Below are 14,277 nucleotides of genomic sequence, written 5' to 3'. Positions count from 1 at the left end.
AAGAAACATTGGTTAAAAAAAAGGTTAAAAAAAACAGAGAGGGGTCTGTGGGAAACAGGGACACAGACGAAAGCAGCACTAGGGACGTACAGAACTGTGAAACAGGAAATTGCCGACGAAAATATCTGCGATAATTCACGGGAAAGCGCTTTGTTGTACGAAGCTAGTACAAGATTATTGCGGACTAAGACGTTCCGAATCAAGTGCTACGTCATGCGGGGCGAATAGAGCGGAAACAGGTGAACACGTGATACTTTCCTGTAAAGGTATTCACCCTGCAGTCCGGAACGTGGGGGTGGACTTTTTTCAAAGCATTGGGGTTTAGGGTCAGTTGATGAAAACAAGAGACTTTAAGCGGTTAGAAATTACCAAACGGAGGTTATCTGATTGGTGGATAAAATCAAGGCAAGAGTGACATTTCAACCTCCCCTTAGTACAACATGTATTACAGCATCACGGCCAGGAGGCGTGTGCTGCCGCCCGATTTAAAGTGTTTTAGCCTTATTCATTCATTCAACAATCCATCCATCCATCCATCATGGTGACACGAAAGTCATTTTTACTGGTGATGACAACGTAATAAAACTGAACCTAGCACACTCTGCTTAAAGCGCTGACTTTCGCGGCGCATTTTCGGTTTTCGCTACGGGTGTACGGTTGTGCTCATTCGTACAACCAAGAAAATTCAGAAGAGTACGCGATCGGGCTGCTTGGTTCCTGATTACGAGCAGAAAAACAGTGCTAAACAACAGGACGAGGAAAGGGACACAGACCACAGCGCTGTGGTGGTCTTTGTCCTTCTATTCGTCGCGTCGTCTATCGCATGCTTTCTGCTCGTATGAAAATTTGTCCCTACCATTCATTTTTCGCGATATCACGTCCAAGTTGTTGCCCCCCCCCCCCCCTTACCGCGACAAAAGGCCACCCACCGCCAATTCGGCGAAAACGTGCAAAGGAGTCCCGCCGCTCCACCTAAGCGCGAACGTACGTGCTACCATGTTTGTCATAGATGTCCCTTTAGGAATTTGGCGAATGATTGATTCAGACGTTCTAGAAAAAATATATATCGGAGGAAGTATCACTTTGTCCTACTAATAAAATGGACCTTCTTAATTTCCTTTCGATGTGCTATGACCAAAGCTGCTATAGTGCTGCAGAAAAAAAAAAGGAAACGGCGCTTCATTTTTTCCGGGAATTCGAATTTAATTTCTCCGCACGCGAGTTTCTGGAACCGCTAAAGCGACACGCTGGAGGCAAGCCGGTGCATGTAACAGCTACGCCACTTGCTAGCCGCGCATCAAACACGAATAAACATGGAAACAACAAACAACGTGCACAGAGGGCAAGCTGAATTATTTCTTGCGTTCTAATTCTTGCTTTCTAATGAACCGACGCGTTGAAAGCGCCGGTTCATTAGAAAGCAACAATTAGACTGAAACCGATATGGTTAGGGAAAGGTTAACTTGTTGATTGAGCACTTGAAGTTGTTGCACTCGTACGATTGTTCTAACCGGACAACAGTGAAAAATTCGTCGCTGCCTTTTTTTTTCGCGACTTCGCGTCCAACTCATTGCTCTTCGTGGCGGTAATCGTTAGGTGAGAATTAACGAATCTACTTGGTTGGTGCTCGTCTAATTAGCATATATTCTCCGGATCGCTAAGAAACACTCCCGGGCACCAACTTAGAAGGTGTGCTATGGCTGAAATATGTGACAGAAGTCGTAACGCGAATAAAGAATAAAATTACAAGTACAGGGAAAACCTAACATAAAAAGTAGTTCGTGTACCTTCTTTTTTCAAGTGTTTTAAAGCTACGCATACGTTGTCAAGTACACCGACTTACTCCGGTTGAAGACGTTGGTTCGAAACATGCCACCTTCTACTCACTGCTTAATTATCTAAGCTCTTGTTCGCTCGTTTGTTATGTGCATCCCCTCAATCACTTCTCGCGCACATGCAGCTTGTTATTGAAAAAAAAAGATGGACCAGAACAGCAAAATACGACTTACCCAACGCTGAGGAGATGATGTCAACACCGTTCGCGGACTGTTTGGCGGACGAACTGGCACCGTCGATGTCGGAACAAGAGTAACGACCACGATGTGTGAATCCACAACGCTTTCTGGCCACCAGAATGCGAAGCAATGCGCCCACGTGGGGTCCTCAGTAAACGCGTTTGAGAGAGGAGGAAAGGGGTCGCCCACCGGGAAGGGAATTGCTCCCCGAGGTTGTGTCAAGAAAAGAATATCGAGAGGCAAGGCTGAAAAGAATATGGAGGAAGGCCCCGCTGACCTGCGTTGACAATGCGTTTATCTGACAATAAGCGAGTACATGGTTGTCAAGGCGCTTAAAGAAGAAGGTTGAGATGTGAGTCAGTGAGTCACCTGATTGGTCAAGGTGGCGACGTGAGTCACCTGACTAGGCCCCTAGGAACATGCGCCCTTTCTGTACAAAGGAAAAGAGAGATATCGGGAACCTCGTACACGAACAGCATGTGTTATACAGGACAAGTTCCAGCTTCCGACAAGATAATAAAGGATCCGTAAAAGACATGTACATGTACGAGTAGGTCATACAGTAAATCTTTTACGCAGTCAGTTTCACAATGGGTCAACGAAAATTAGTGTAATGACAAAAAGACAAAAGGACGAGATGCAATGCAGATAATACAAGGGATCTCATTACCGATACATACGAACATTGTCAGTATATGTCAGTATAGTGTCATACATTTGCTTATACATATAAGAAAAAAGAGAGGCCAACTTTTATTGCGAACGACAGCAACAGCAACAAAGCGGCCTGAGAAAAATAATTATGCGGATCCCACGCAGTGTGGGAATCGACGTAAGCGAAGCTGCTTGCTTTGGTCGACGATAATTAGAGGTGCCGTTGACGGCAAATGTTTAATTTATTCAGCGTTCAGTGCAATGTGAGAGTGGTGAGTTGATGTTGAACGTTAAAATTGCGTGCAACACCTTTCGTTTCTCCGCGTGCTAGGCAAAGCACACAAAGGGTCTTGAGGCGTTCTGGTGCGATATTGTTCGTAACCTCCGAGAAAGTATGCATTTCTCATTGCCTCACTCGGCACATCACAGCGTGGCAGAAGTGTTCGACTTTGATTCAATTATGGAGATTGTACTTGGTCAAAACACAATGCGATTATGAGGCATGCAAAAGGATAGAAAGCTGGGCGAGTTGGTGCGCTAACATATTCTTGGATTGTAGCGCGGAGTGACACGCACACAGACTAGACGAATGCCACGAGGCACCTTTAGGCATGGCGTAATGGCGGACTGCCGATTCATTTTGACACCAAGGTGTTGTTCTCTTAACGTGTATCTAAATCTAAATTCACGAGCGTTTCTTCTTTATTTCACCCCCGTCGAAATGTTGCTGACGCGGCCAGGACCAAATCCACAACCTCGAGCTACGGCGTAGCCGTAAAGCTACCCCGGTGGCACGGAAGCGTTGATTTGCCGCGCGATCGCTTCCGTAGTGTCGCCTAGGACTCCGCGGTCGTGTTGATTCCGTGCAAGTGCAGATCCCAACGACCGCAACGGTGGGCGAAATCCTAATGGCGGTGCTGAAGTGGGTGACGTGTAGTTTTTTTTTCTGTATTTCAAGTACGATAAAGTTCATTCCAATCGGTCAAGGGGTCATCTCAGAAAAAAACATTTCTGCGTTTTTTACACGCATTTCAATAGACAGCGTCCGAGTTAGGCCCTCTCTGTTCCTCCTCCACTGTACTTTTCTTTCAGTTTTTCTTTCCTTTTTTTTCTCTTGGATTATTTAATGGCTGAATTCGATTTTGATCACTTTAATACCAACGTGCTCAACACACGTCACAAATATACGTGCGATTGTTTCGTAATGCTTGCAGCATCGCACTGCTGCATTGCTCCGGAAACGACGTTCGGCAATACGCCCGTCATTCAATTTTCTTTTCTTTCGCGGAAGAAGAAAAAAAATGTTAAGTTTACTCGAGTCTCTTGTGGAACAAATAAAGTTGTCTCACTCACTCACTGACTCACTCACTCACTCTTTCGCGGAGCTATTCGTCAAGACAGCAGCGGCACCCTGCAGGTATGCGGCCAGAGAAGTAGCAATGAAAGCGTCATTTCAAAGAAAGCAGTATACGTCTATTACAAGGGCCTCTCGCGAGCCCATTGCAACCAGGGGCGCTATTCTGGACATTCCGCCATTTTCTTCGGAGCGTGACGTAGGCGCGACGCAAACAAAATGGCGCTGGTGGCCCGGTTTTGCTTACGTAACGTGACGCCAACTTGACGTTTCGCCTAAGAAACTGAAATGAAGGCACTGAATGTAGCGTTATCGGTAAAGCAAAACAGTTTTCCTCCGCAGTAAAAATAAAGCAGCTATCTCAAAGCGTATGATTATTCTGTCGAAAACGCTTCTCGCTTCCGTCGTCTGCTGCGTACAAGCCGTCGTCTGCTTCAGTAGCTCGGATGCGTGTCCCTGGAAAATGGAATGAGTCATCGCATGTTCGTGCCAACGCGCTTGTTTTCTTTCTTGAGACAACATACGCGAACTACCAGTGGTGATGCGCGCACGTTCTAGGCCACGTTATCGCTATTTCGTGAAACGCAAGTGACTCAGCCCGACTCGGCTGGCTTAGAAACGGCCGAATATCACCGATAGCGTTGCGCGCGCCAGAGATATCCACTAGAGCGACGCAAGCGCCGGCGCTGCCATCTCTTGTTCATTTCGCTGGTTACTCGCACCGCGGGAGGAAACTTCAAGGCGCCGCCTTGCGTACATTTCTTTTTGTAAGTTAGAAAAAGGCCGTTGTCATAACTTTTGATTGTGCGAAAAGGCATTAATCTCGATTACAATACAAATGCAGCAGTGAAAAGTGGACAACATTGCTGAAAGTTTGCTATATTCAACCAATATTATTTCGTATTTACGCGTTCTTTTAAAAAACGATGGCCCAAAACACAAATGCCAACACCACCCGAGAGCGATGCAAATACTATGAGCACGCGTTATGAACAAAAGATTTTCGTGGCGCCAAACGACGGGGAAAATGTGGCGATACGCATTCCTCTCGGCTGCCATTGCATATGGCTTCCCATTAGCATAATTCGCGCGGCTCGTCGCAGCAAAAATTATGGCGGAAAATCTCAGCAATGGCGGCCCTGCGCAACGTCACGCATCGTCAAAATGACGTTTACGAAACAGCCCTTCCTGTGACGCTCCTCATGAGATATTCCTTCAGCCAATCAGCAAGCTGGCATGGCGCATATCTTGAATTGCCACCACATATTCGCGCAATTGCAGATACATTGCACTGGCTTCTGCACGCTACCGCTCACATTCTTTTTGAAGCGCTAACATCACAACATATCTGCCAAGGACCAAAAAAATGTATTAGTCCATAACATTTGCAGCTCCACGTCACGTTTCGTCATCTTGATGAAAACGCAAAATTGCATTTTGCAATACTTCCGCTTCCCGGCACAAATTTCAAAACACGTGACCTTTCGACAGCCAATCAGAGAGTAAACATGGCGGCTAATGGCGGCCGTGCAGCCGCCATGCGTGTCCAGAATAGAGCCCCAGGACAAAAAGAAAAATCTGATACACCTGTCGCGGCTAGACAACACTCGACCAGACACTGCGACGTGTCGATGTCGGCGTTGCTGCCCAGAGTTGAAATGGAAAGCACACAAGCAGTTTCCGGATTTTCTTTAATCACCGTTTATTTGAACGCGCGCATGCGCATACAAGCAAAAGAAAAATCACTTCTGCGGAAAACCCCCAGAATTAGAATAAAAGGGGGAAAAAACTTGATTTGAAATTCTTCTCCGCCTGAGAACATGACACATGAGCACGACACCGGAACGTAATTTTCTGTTACGCGCAGATTACAGAAAATGACTATGGACAGACTATACAAATGACGGGGAACATCATAGCGTCTTTATATGTGTTAAAAAAGCAGAGAAAGAAAGTAAGAAACAAGATGTCCCGTTTGCCTTTGCATCGGCGGCACAGCGTGGTCGCGTTTTAGGAACCCGGCCGGATCGTCCCGGCCGCGCAAGAGTACCGAATCGGCGCCGACTCAGCGACGTCTAATGCGGCGGGGGGCGGGTTCCCGCGAAGTCGATTCGGGCCTGGCGAAAATGTCACGCTCGGGGTTCAGCCACTCCGGCAGCGGCGACGCCCTCCCGGGTTCGATGATCTCGCACAAGATGGCGCACGCCTCGTCCGCCGAGAGAATGTCCCACGTGGCGTCGGCCGCGATGAATTTCGTCATCTGCCGCACGCTGAGCGCCAGGAACTTGAGCTTGGGCAGGAACTTCCTCACAGCGGCGGCGACTGTCCCGCTGTACTCCCAGTTGGCGACGTCGGGACCGCACTGCGCGCCTGCCCAACGGAGCACGGCCCTGATGACCACCTTGGTGGGAACGCCCTGCACCTGCGCGGATGGAGTCGCGGTATAAGTGAAACGTCATACTGGTCGTGATATAGACCAAAGTATATGGACTGCGCGAGGGAACAACGGTTCGCCACTAACCGTCGCACCAAATTGGGCCACTGAGTATTCGGTAATGTGTACACACTGCCTTTCTTTAACTATATTGTTTTGCAAGCCGACATTGGTCACTGTTAGTAGAAACTTTTACACGCTTCGGCAGAACTTCTTGTCGCGCTAGTTGGTGCATGTTACTGAAGTACTAAAGCGCGAAACAGACGACACAAGAAGAGACACGGACGAAGCGCTCGTCCGTGCCTCTTCTTGTGTCGTCTGTTTTGCGCTTTAGTACTTCAGTTACTTACACGCTAGATTGGAGCACTGAGTATGTGCAAGTAGGATGTGCGCCACCCTTCTATGGACGTCTTTGACGCCATCTTGAGTATAGCTAGGTATGTGCCACTGGGAAAGTACCACTCTTGAATGACGACAACAATAAAGCTTTAAGCTTCCCCAAAGCTGCACGAAAAACGCAGTAACCCACGTCGCTAAGGTTCCTCAGGGACAGCGACCAGACGTTTTAGCAGGCTGCGCCACAAACGCACTGCCTGTGCGCCGCTTTTCAACGAACCTCTCGCCAACTTGGGTCACTCAGAATGTCCCATTGGGTGTGCGATGCGACAGAACAATTCTAAGCGTTCGCACACAGTGGCGCGCCAGGAATTTCGGAGGCCACGCACATGATTCGTGACGGCCGCGTTGCATGGCGCGCAGTGTTGTTAACCAAGCGCTGAAGAGGAGTCCCGTTGCAGTAAGCGCATCACGCGTAAGTTGTTTCGATGGTGCCATTGCGTTGTGCCGCTATATTGATTCAATGATAAACGCATTACCGTCGGCAGTAATCGTGACATGGGTTCTGCCGATTTTTCTTCTCTCTCTATTTCTAAGAAGCGAAATGCGCTACAGTAGCATTCGCGTGAACGCATCTTCTGATCCGAGCAGCGGCATATTTGCTGCGGCATGATTACACTGTTGCCGACTGCATATGTAACAAGTAGAATGCGCTAACAATTTACGCTATCTGCGCTGTTACGCGTCTGCTACAAGTTCCGCCAGGCTTTAGACAGGAACTTGGCGGAAGGCTTGGCCATCAACACCCACATGTCGCAAGGACTTTGCGTTTCGGTAAACTTAAGTTGGTTTGTGCGTCACTTACTTCATGCGTATAAACAATGACTTACCCTGTCCAAAACGAAGTTCACCGTCTGCTCCGTGGAGATCGTGAAGGCAGCAGACGACAGCACGGATTCAGCGTTATCCAAGATCACGTCTTCCACCACGTCGTCTTTGACTGCACCGTAAGTCACGAACGAGTAGTCGATCAACGTGCAGACGTCGTCTGCTTCGAGGTGACTTTCAATATATTCGGTGCAGGTGTTGGCGAGATCTAGGAAGCGGTACTTTTCAGCCGCGTCTCTTGTGTAGATGGCATCTTCGATGTTGTTAATAGCGGACCGTCCTGTGTACACGTACCTGTAAGGAAGTAAAGGGAACGAAAGCAAGGGGTGAGAAACAGACGGAAGGACGGAATCACGTGGTAAAATTTCGTGGAGATGAAACAACTAGGGACGATTGTCTTTCGCCTAACGTAATGGAGAGATACCACACTGGACACCATTTTGGTCGCACTCAGGTTATGCAGCGAGATGGCATATTACGGTCCATATCTTTTAATATAACTGAGCGATGTAATTGCCTCGCTTTCAGAAAAACAAATGCGAATGTTCCTTCGTTTGCGATGTGGAAAGAGATAAGAGCGGGAAACGTATAAATTAAAGGCGGGGATGTTAACCAGGACGGAGCCCGGTTGGCTACCCATGCACTGGGGAAGGGAAAAGGGAGGGAAGCATTAAGAGAAGAAGAGAAAGTCCACTGTGAATATCGCCGACGTGGTAACAGTTTTCTGCTCTATATCACTGACGAAAACTCATGTAGGATCACAGACGGTCACCCAATCCAGTAGCTTTCAAATATCGCAGCAGCGCTTTTATGACGTTTTGTAGCTGCGAAATTCGAGGCCATGGTCTAGAGATCTTGTTCAAGGTGATCGGTTTTCTATCTAACTGATCCAGAGCTGTGCAGAGGTCATCAGAATGTATATTACCAACTTCGGGTAATATTCTACGGAGGAGGTATTTTATAGGAGTCCACCTAGTGGACTGTCCATTTCGGCCGCTGCTGATTGGCTGGGGCCTCTCGTCTCCTTCTCCCTCGTACAGCTGCATCCAATCAGCAGCGGCCGTAATGGACAGTCCACTAGATGGACTCTTACAGAATACCCCCGCCCCCTACCCCCAGGTCTTTGAATACTATGACATGAACAAGGCAATAAATTACGCAATTACTGACTTGAGAAGCCCACGGAAGCCATCGGGGTGCAGGTCCCTGATGAGGACGGTGTCCCGTTCGCGGAGCGGTCCTTCAAACATGGCGCCAAATACGTCACTGCGCATGGCCAACAGCTGTTTGTGGGCCTTGAAGGTCCTGGACACGGAGTAGGGGCCGGACCGCACGACGAACACGACGTCGGCGTACCTGCCGCTCTCCAGGAGGTCAGCGAAGTCCAGCTGCAAAGACACAGAGGCGCCACTTTAGCATCGCTTTAGATTGAAAAAGAAAAGAAAGAACAAAATAGTTTATTGCGGCCTATTGTTGCACAATATGGTATACAGTGTCATCTGCATCAGTAGCCTACGTGGCTATTTTTGGATCCACGACACGAAGGTCAGTATTTATTGCCATCCAGAGCAAGAAGCAAGAACACGTAATATTGTGTGTGGCCTTTAAAGTTATTGTTGCGTGATGGTACAATAGCTGGAAGATTTTTGTTTTCCTTTTTTATTGAAGGTAGATGTATCATTTCAGATTTTAGCACTGAGAAATATATAGGGAACGTTGACCGTACCTATAAATTATGAGTTTTCGGCAAGCTACGATTATTGTTTATCCTGTGCGAGAAATATTGATGAGAGATCTGGCTTGTTCTCGATTAGTATCACGTAGATACAGATAGCTATAACACAGTTCTGGCTTGTACGTGATTAGTATCACGCAGATACAGATATGTATAACACAGATAACTGTGTTATAGCCCGTCGCTTTGATATTTGCCACCACGTAAATTATGCCAAAACTTAAAAATAATTAAGTGCCACGTAGCTAGACAAAAAAACAATGTTGCTCACCATCGCTTGGATTATATGAGACGTGTTTTCGGAGTTAGCGTAATGAGATAGCTAATAATAATGATTCAACTTCTCAAATATTATATTCTCAGCAAAGTGTCAATGAGACAACTGGGAACCATCCTGAAAAATTCGCATTTCAGTTTTCCGTTGGCCGATACGGGCGACAGAAATGCTTTCACAAGCCCGAAAAAAAAAGTGTTCTAAGAACCAAGAAGGGCAGAGGTTGGCTTAATGGCACTGATTTGTCCGTCAGCATACAAGAATTATATAATCCCGTTTGCTGGTTCTTGCATTCGACGCACATCAAACCTTTATGTCGTCCGCAAAGGTATTTGCCGAGATGCCGAAATACCCTATAGCGGCATACCCGCCAAACTAAAGATGGGTATAGACAGACAAAAATTACTTGGCTGTAAAAGAGCCCCATTGCCGCTCGCATGTAATGGCGCAGAACATGGAACACATGCGCCATGAACTCCGGCATGACGTTGCAGTTTAGGAGGTACCCGCATAACGCTCAAATTATCGAAAACCGTGATCTAGTATTTACGTCATATCCGCTGACAATCAGGGGTGCACCAGCATCTGCAGCAAAAATGTCGGATCTCTTGAAAAGCCTATAGTTTAGGACTGAACAGCTATGCCGGGCAAAATCTGACGATTTAAATGCGGGCGGAAGCGTCACGAGAAGCTCGCAAAAACAGCCGTTCGTGACTACGAAACCGACAAAAAAAAACAGTTGTCATCACCGGTTGCCGAGAGCGGCACGTCACATACAGCGCGCAGCCCTGCGGCATGACCTCCGAGATATAAAGCGGCGTTCGCGGCACTCTGAAAAATCTCGGAGTCTGCGCTCTAGGACTCACGTCATAGCGACAGCCGCCAGGTGCACACGTCGTCTGCTTAGGTACCTTTAGATCTAAGCAGAAGCTGCTAAGAAGAAGACTACGCAATCACAAGACACAAGCTTCTTCGCCAATATATTGCTTTAGCGGCATATAGCATATAGCGGCATTTAACTAGCATGGCGCTCTTTGGCCATACCTGTCCCTTGCGCCATTAAACATCAAAAAATCATAGCACTCATCTATACTGAATTTAGCCAATGTGAAATCTTATTGGAGTTGCTGTTTATAAATGGTGGTTTCAATTCATCCGCAGACGTCATTCTAGTATACAGTGTGTGTCACTAGCGTTACCCAAGCTATGATGAGTGAAAAAAATAAGAAAAAAGAAACAAATCCAAAATACGGTTATGAAAACTACGGTGTGCGGTCTTCAGACATATGGCGAAAGAATACCGTATGTTTTATAACTGTATGGTGCACAGCTGCTTTTTTCGTCATGATTGTTAACGTCGTGCCTAATATTAGCAGGAAAAAATTGTAAATGGCCGTGTTGGTAAATGGTGTCTTCACTAAAACTGCGTAGTAAATTTGCATCGACCGCACCCACGCCCACTAGATAAAGCTAGTATTCGTATTTAGCCCGATTTCAAAGTAATGAACCCGATATCAAGGTAGCTGCTTCCCACAGCCTCGCAAATGTCGACGTATGCAATGTATTTTCCATTTCGCGACTTTATGTGCCAGTCGTGTTCCCGAAGCATTACGATGTCTTCAAAGAGTACTGTCAGAGAGCCACCGTGAATCATTTTCTTGGCGGCAAGGCAGTTGCGAATCTGTCAAAATTATGCACTCGCAATGCAGGTTCACAGCGCAGCCCTGACAACGTCAGCGACTTCAAGGCGCGAGATTCGAACGCACAACCACGGACGACGTGCACCGTATCGGCGCTTTTGCAATTGTTTCCGGAAGGGCTTGGCGCCGCCTTGCGACTGCATTTCTGAACTCGCGCTTGGAACTACGCAGTGAACTCGTGAACAGAAAAATCGCATGCCAAGTCAGCAGACTTGGCACCAGATTCGAACGGACTTGGCATTAGTCGTGCTTACCAAACTCCTGTACAAATACTCTTTTTCGTCTCCCGCATGCTGTCACTCACTATTTTTTTCTATCTTCCTTTTTATATGATGCGACGCATCAGGCCACACAGGATCGTCTTGAATTTTTCGTCCCACCTTTGGAATGCATTTTGTGCTCACAAATCCGGCAAATAATGCTAAATGTTAAACTAGACTTAATAATGTCTAAAATATAAACAATGGTGCACTTAATAACGAAATTTAAAATAAAATTCAATTGCGTGATCAATTCTCGGTTTACCGAAGAGTGCGAAGTGATAGGCTAGCTCGGGAGTTTTAAAACGGTCAATTTGTATTATCTATGAAGTAAGACATCACGAAAGGCGAGTCGCGCGACCACGGGATAATTTGGGGTTCCTGGATCCTCTGGACCCGAAGATAACATCGCCTGCAACGAAGTCCGAAGCTCCGCCCCTTTCACGCGCTAAAGGGCGCAGCTACCGCGCAATCTCAATTTGTTTGTGTCTTTTTTCATTGTTTAAGCTAGGTAGCATATTAAGCACTATAGTAGCAAGAGCTTGGTGGCGCAACCCACCGCCCCGTTCCAAAGGGGACGCTCATAACATCCATCCATCCATCCATCCATCCATCCATCCATCCATCCATCCATCCATCCATCCATCCATCCATCCATCCATCCTCCCTACAACGTGGCGCGGAGGCCCGCGCTCATTGGTGCAGCGAGTGGACATCGAGTGTGCCACTAAACACAGCTGCGCCTGCTTCCCGAAGTGCAAACATGCATCGACCAAAGAAAGTGGCCGTTGCTTCTAAGTCGTGCGTCAGAACCCCCAGAGATAGGCAGCGCCGCCCTGATCTAATGGAAGAGGAAAATCAAGGATGTTCAGCTCCCCAAACGCGCAAATATGGAGCTACTCCCTAGTGCTTCGCATAAAACTCCCCTTATAGGGAATTTCGGCCATATTTTGCGTTTCTGGTGACATATTTCCTGCGCACATGCATCGTCGTTTACTTTTTACTTTTATAGCTTATTTCTATAGTGTTTACATAACTACTCATCGAGTTCTCGTTATTCGGTATTATTCGATCGAAGGAGGGAAAATCAGACACTTACAGACATGGCTGTCGTCCTTGTGGCACGTCCTTTACTTGGAGCAGAAAACAGAGAGGATGGCGAGGCAGCAATAGGACGCTGAGGCAGCAAATATGAATGACACCTGCGGAGAGGAAGGGAGGAGGGGGGAAGCAGGAGCCATCATGAATAAAACTGATCAAAGTTCCTTAGAGAGCTGTGCTTCACCTTAAAGGGACACTATATAAACAAAATAAAGCTCATGCGCATAAACAGAAACACTTCTACAATGCCAAAACCATCCCTCTCGTCATAAGAAGCAGAAACATCGTAAGCCAAAATTACGGAATAACGAGACACGCTTATAGCGGCGGCGCCTTAAAACTTCTCGCAACAGATCGCCGTGACGTCATAGATTTATGGCGCGTCTGCTCGTGCGCAGGTAAATGTTTTTTTTTTTTCGTAATCGTAAAAAATGGACAACGTTGTACTTGAGATGAGCAAAATGCGGGACCAGCACTGGCGGAACCCGGTAAGTTCCATAGACTCGCATTAGGCACAACCAGACTATATAAATGCGAGAAGATAGCTTGAAATCCGTGACGACGTCACGCTGATGTAATGCCGGTGTGGCTTCGGCAAGAAATTTACGAAGGGAATTTATAAACCTTAATTTTCACTTGTAGTAATAAACTTGATATATATACCGCAAAGCTCACAATACTCACACACACACACACACATAAACACACACACACACACACACACATATATATATATATATATATACATATATATATATATATATATATATATATATATATATATATATATATATATATATATATATATATATATGTGTGTGTGTGTGTGTGTGTGTGTGTGTGGTTGTGTGTGTGTGTGTATTGTAAGCTTTGATATATATATATTCAGTGTATGCTCATGCGCTTTAGCGCTAGCGTCTATTTAAGAAATTCCGCTGCGGCCTGTTCAAATCACACTGCTACGTAACGAATTACGTATACGTTTTTACTTGTAATCAATGACGCTTTTTGGTAATAATGTACTTCAACCATAACTTTGTTTAGTCGGTAACACTCCTCGTAATTCAATTACTTTTTTCATTTACTCCATTACACGTAAACAGTGACATCTTTTTTTTTTGCGAAACGAGCTCTGACTGACGACTCAGATTCAAGAACTTAAATTCGGCTGAAACTATAAACCAATGAAAACATCTACGTGGGTTACATCCTTCCCACAACTGACGTCATGCAGCGCTACGCCTGCATCACCCCAACGTGGCGGCCTCACAGGTTTGCACACTTCTCTTGGAGATGCGACCTGATTTCTCATTCAATAAATTTCTCTCTCTCTCTCTTCTGGAAGCGTTTATAGGTGATAACACTCATACGCGCGTCGTGGATGATGAGAGCTGCTGCTGAATTCTTTGCTTGTAGCAGTGTATGGCTGCTATAATAAATACAGAGAAGCTTTCGACTGGTTAACTCGTATGCTTCAATCTGTTTGATGTTACTTTATTCGTGTGCGCCTATTTTTTTTATTGTAA

At 46.3% G+C, this 14,277-nt stretch overlaps 2 protein-coding genes across 2 annotated transcripts in view; both read right to left on the bottom strand.

Annotated features, from left to right (window-relative positions):
* Positions 1-14,277, bottom strand: part of LOC139047961 (BTB/POZ domain-containing protein 6-like) — a 190,520-nt gene that overhangs the window by 110,893 nt on the left and 65,350 nt on the right. The window lies entirely within an intron of this gene.
* On the bottom strand, positions 5,790-12,835 carry LOC135903486 (BTB/POZ domain-containing protein 6-like). Its single transcript, XM_070522184.1, has 4 exons — positions 12,750-12,835; positions 8,852-9,069; positions 7,684-7,975; positions 5,790-6,445 (listed from the first exon to the last, which is right to left on the bottom strand). The coding sequence occupies exons 1-4, from the start codon at positions 12,753-12,755 to the stop codon at positions 6,089-6,091; spliced, it is 873 nt and encodes a 290-aa protein (XP_070378285.1). The 5' UTR covers positions 12,756-12,835; the 3' UTR covers positions 5,790-6,088.

The sequence above is a fragment of the Dermacentor albipictus genome, chromosome 7, assembly GCF_038994185.2.
Source record: "Dermacentor albipictus isolate Rhodes 1998 colony chromosome 7, USDA_Dalb.pri_finalv2, whole genome shotgun sequence".
Lineage (NCBI taxonomy): Eukaryota > Metazoa > Arthropoda > Arachnida > Ixodida > Ixodidae > Dermacentor > Dermacentor albipictus.
The sequence above is the reverse complement of the archived record's forward strand: the minus strand, read 5'-3'. Positions and strand labels throughout refer to the sequence as shown.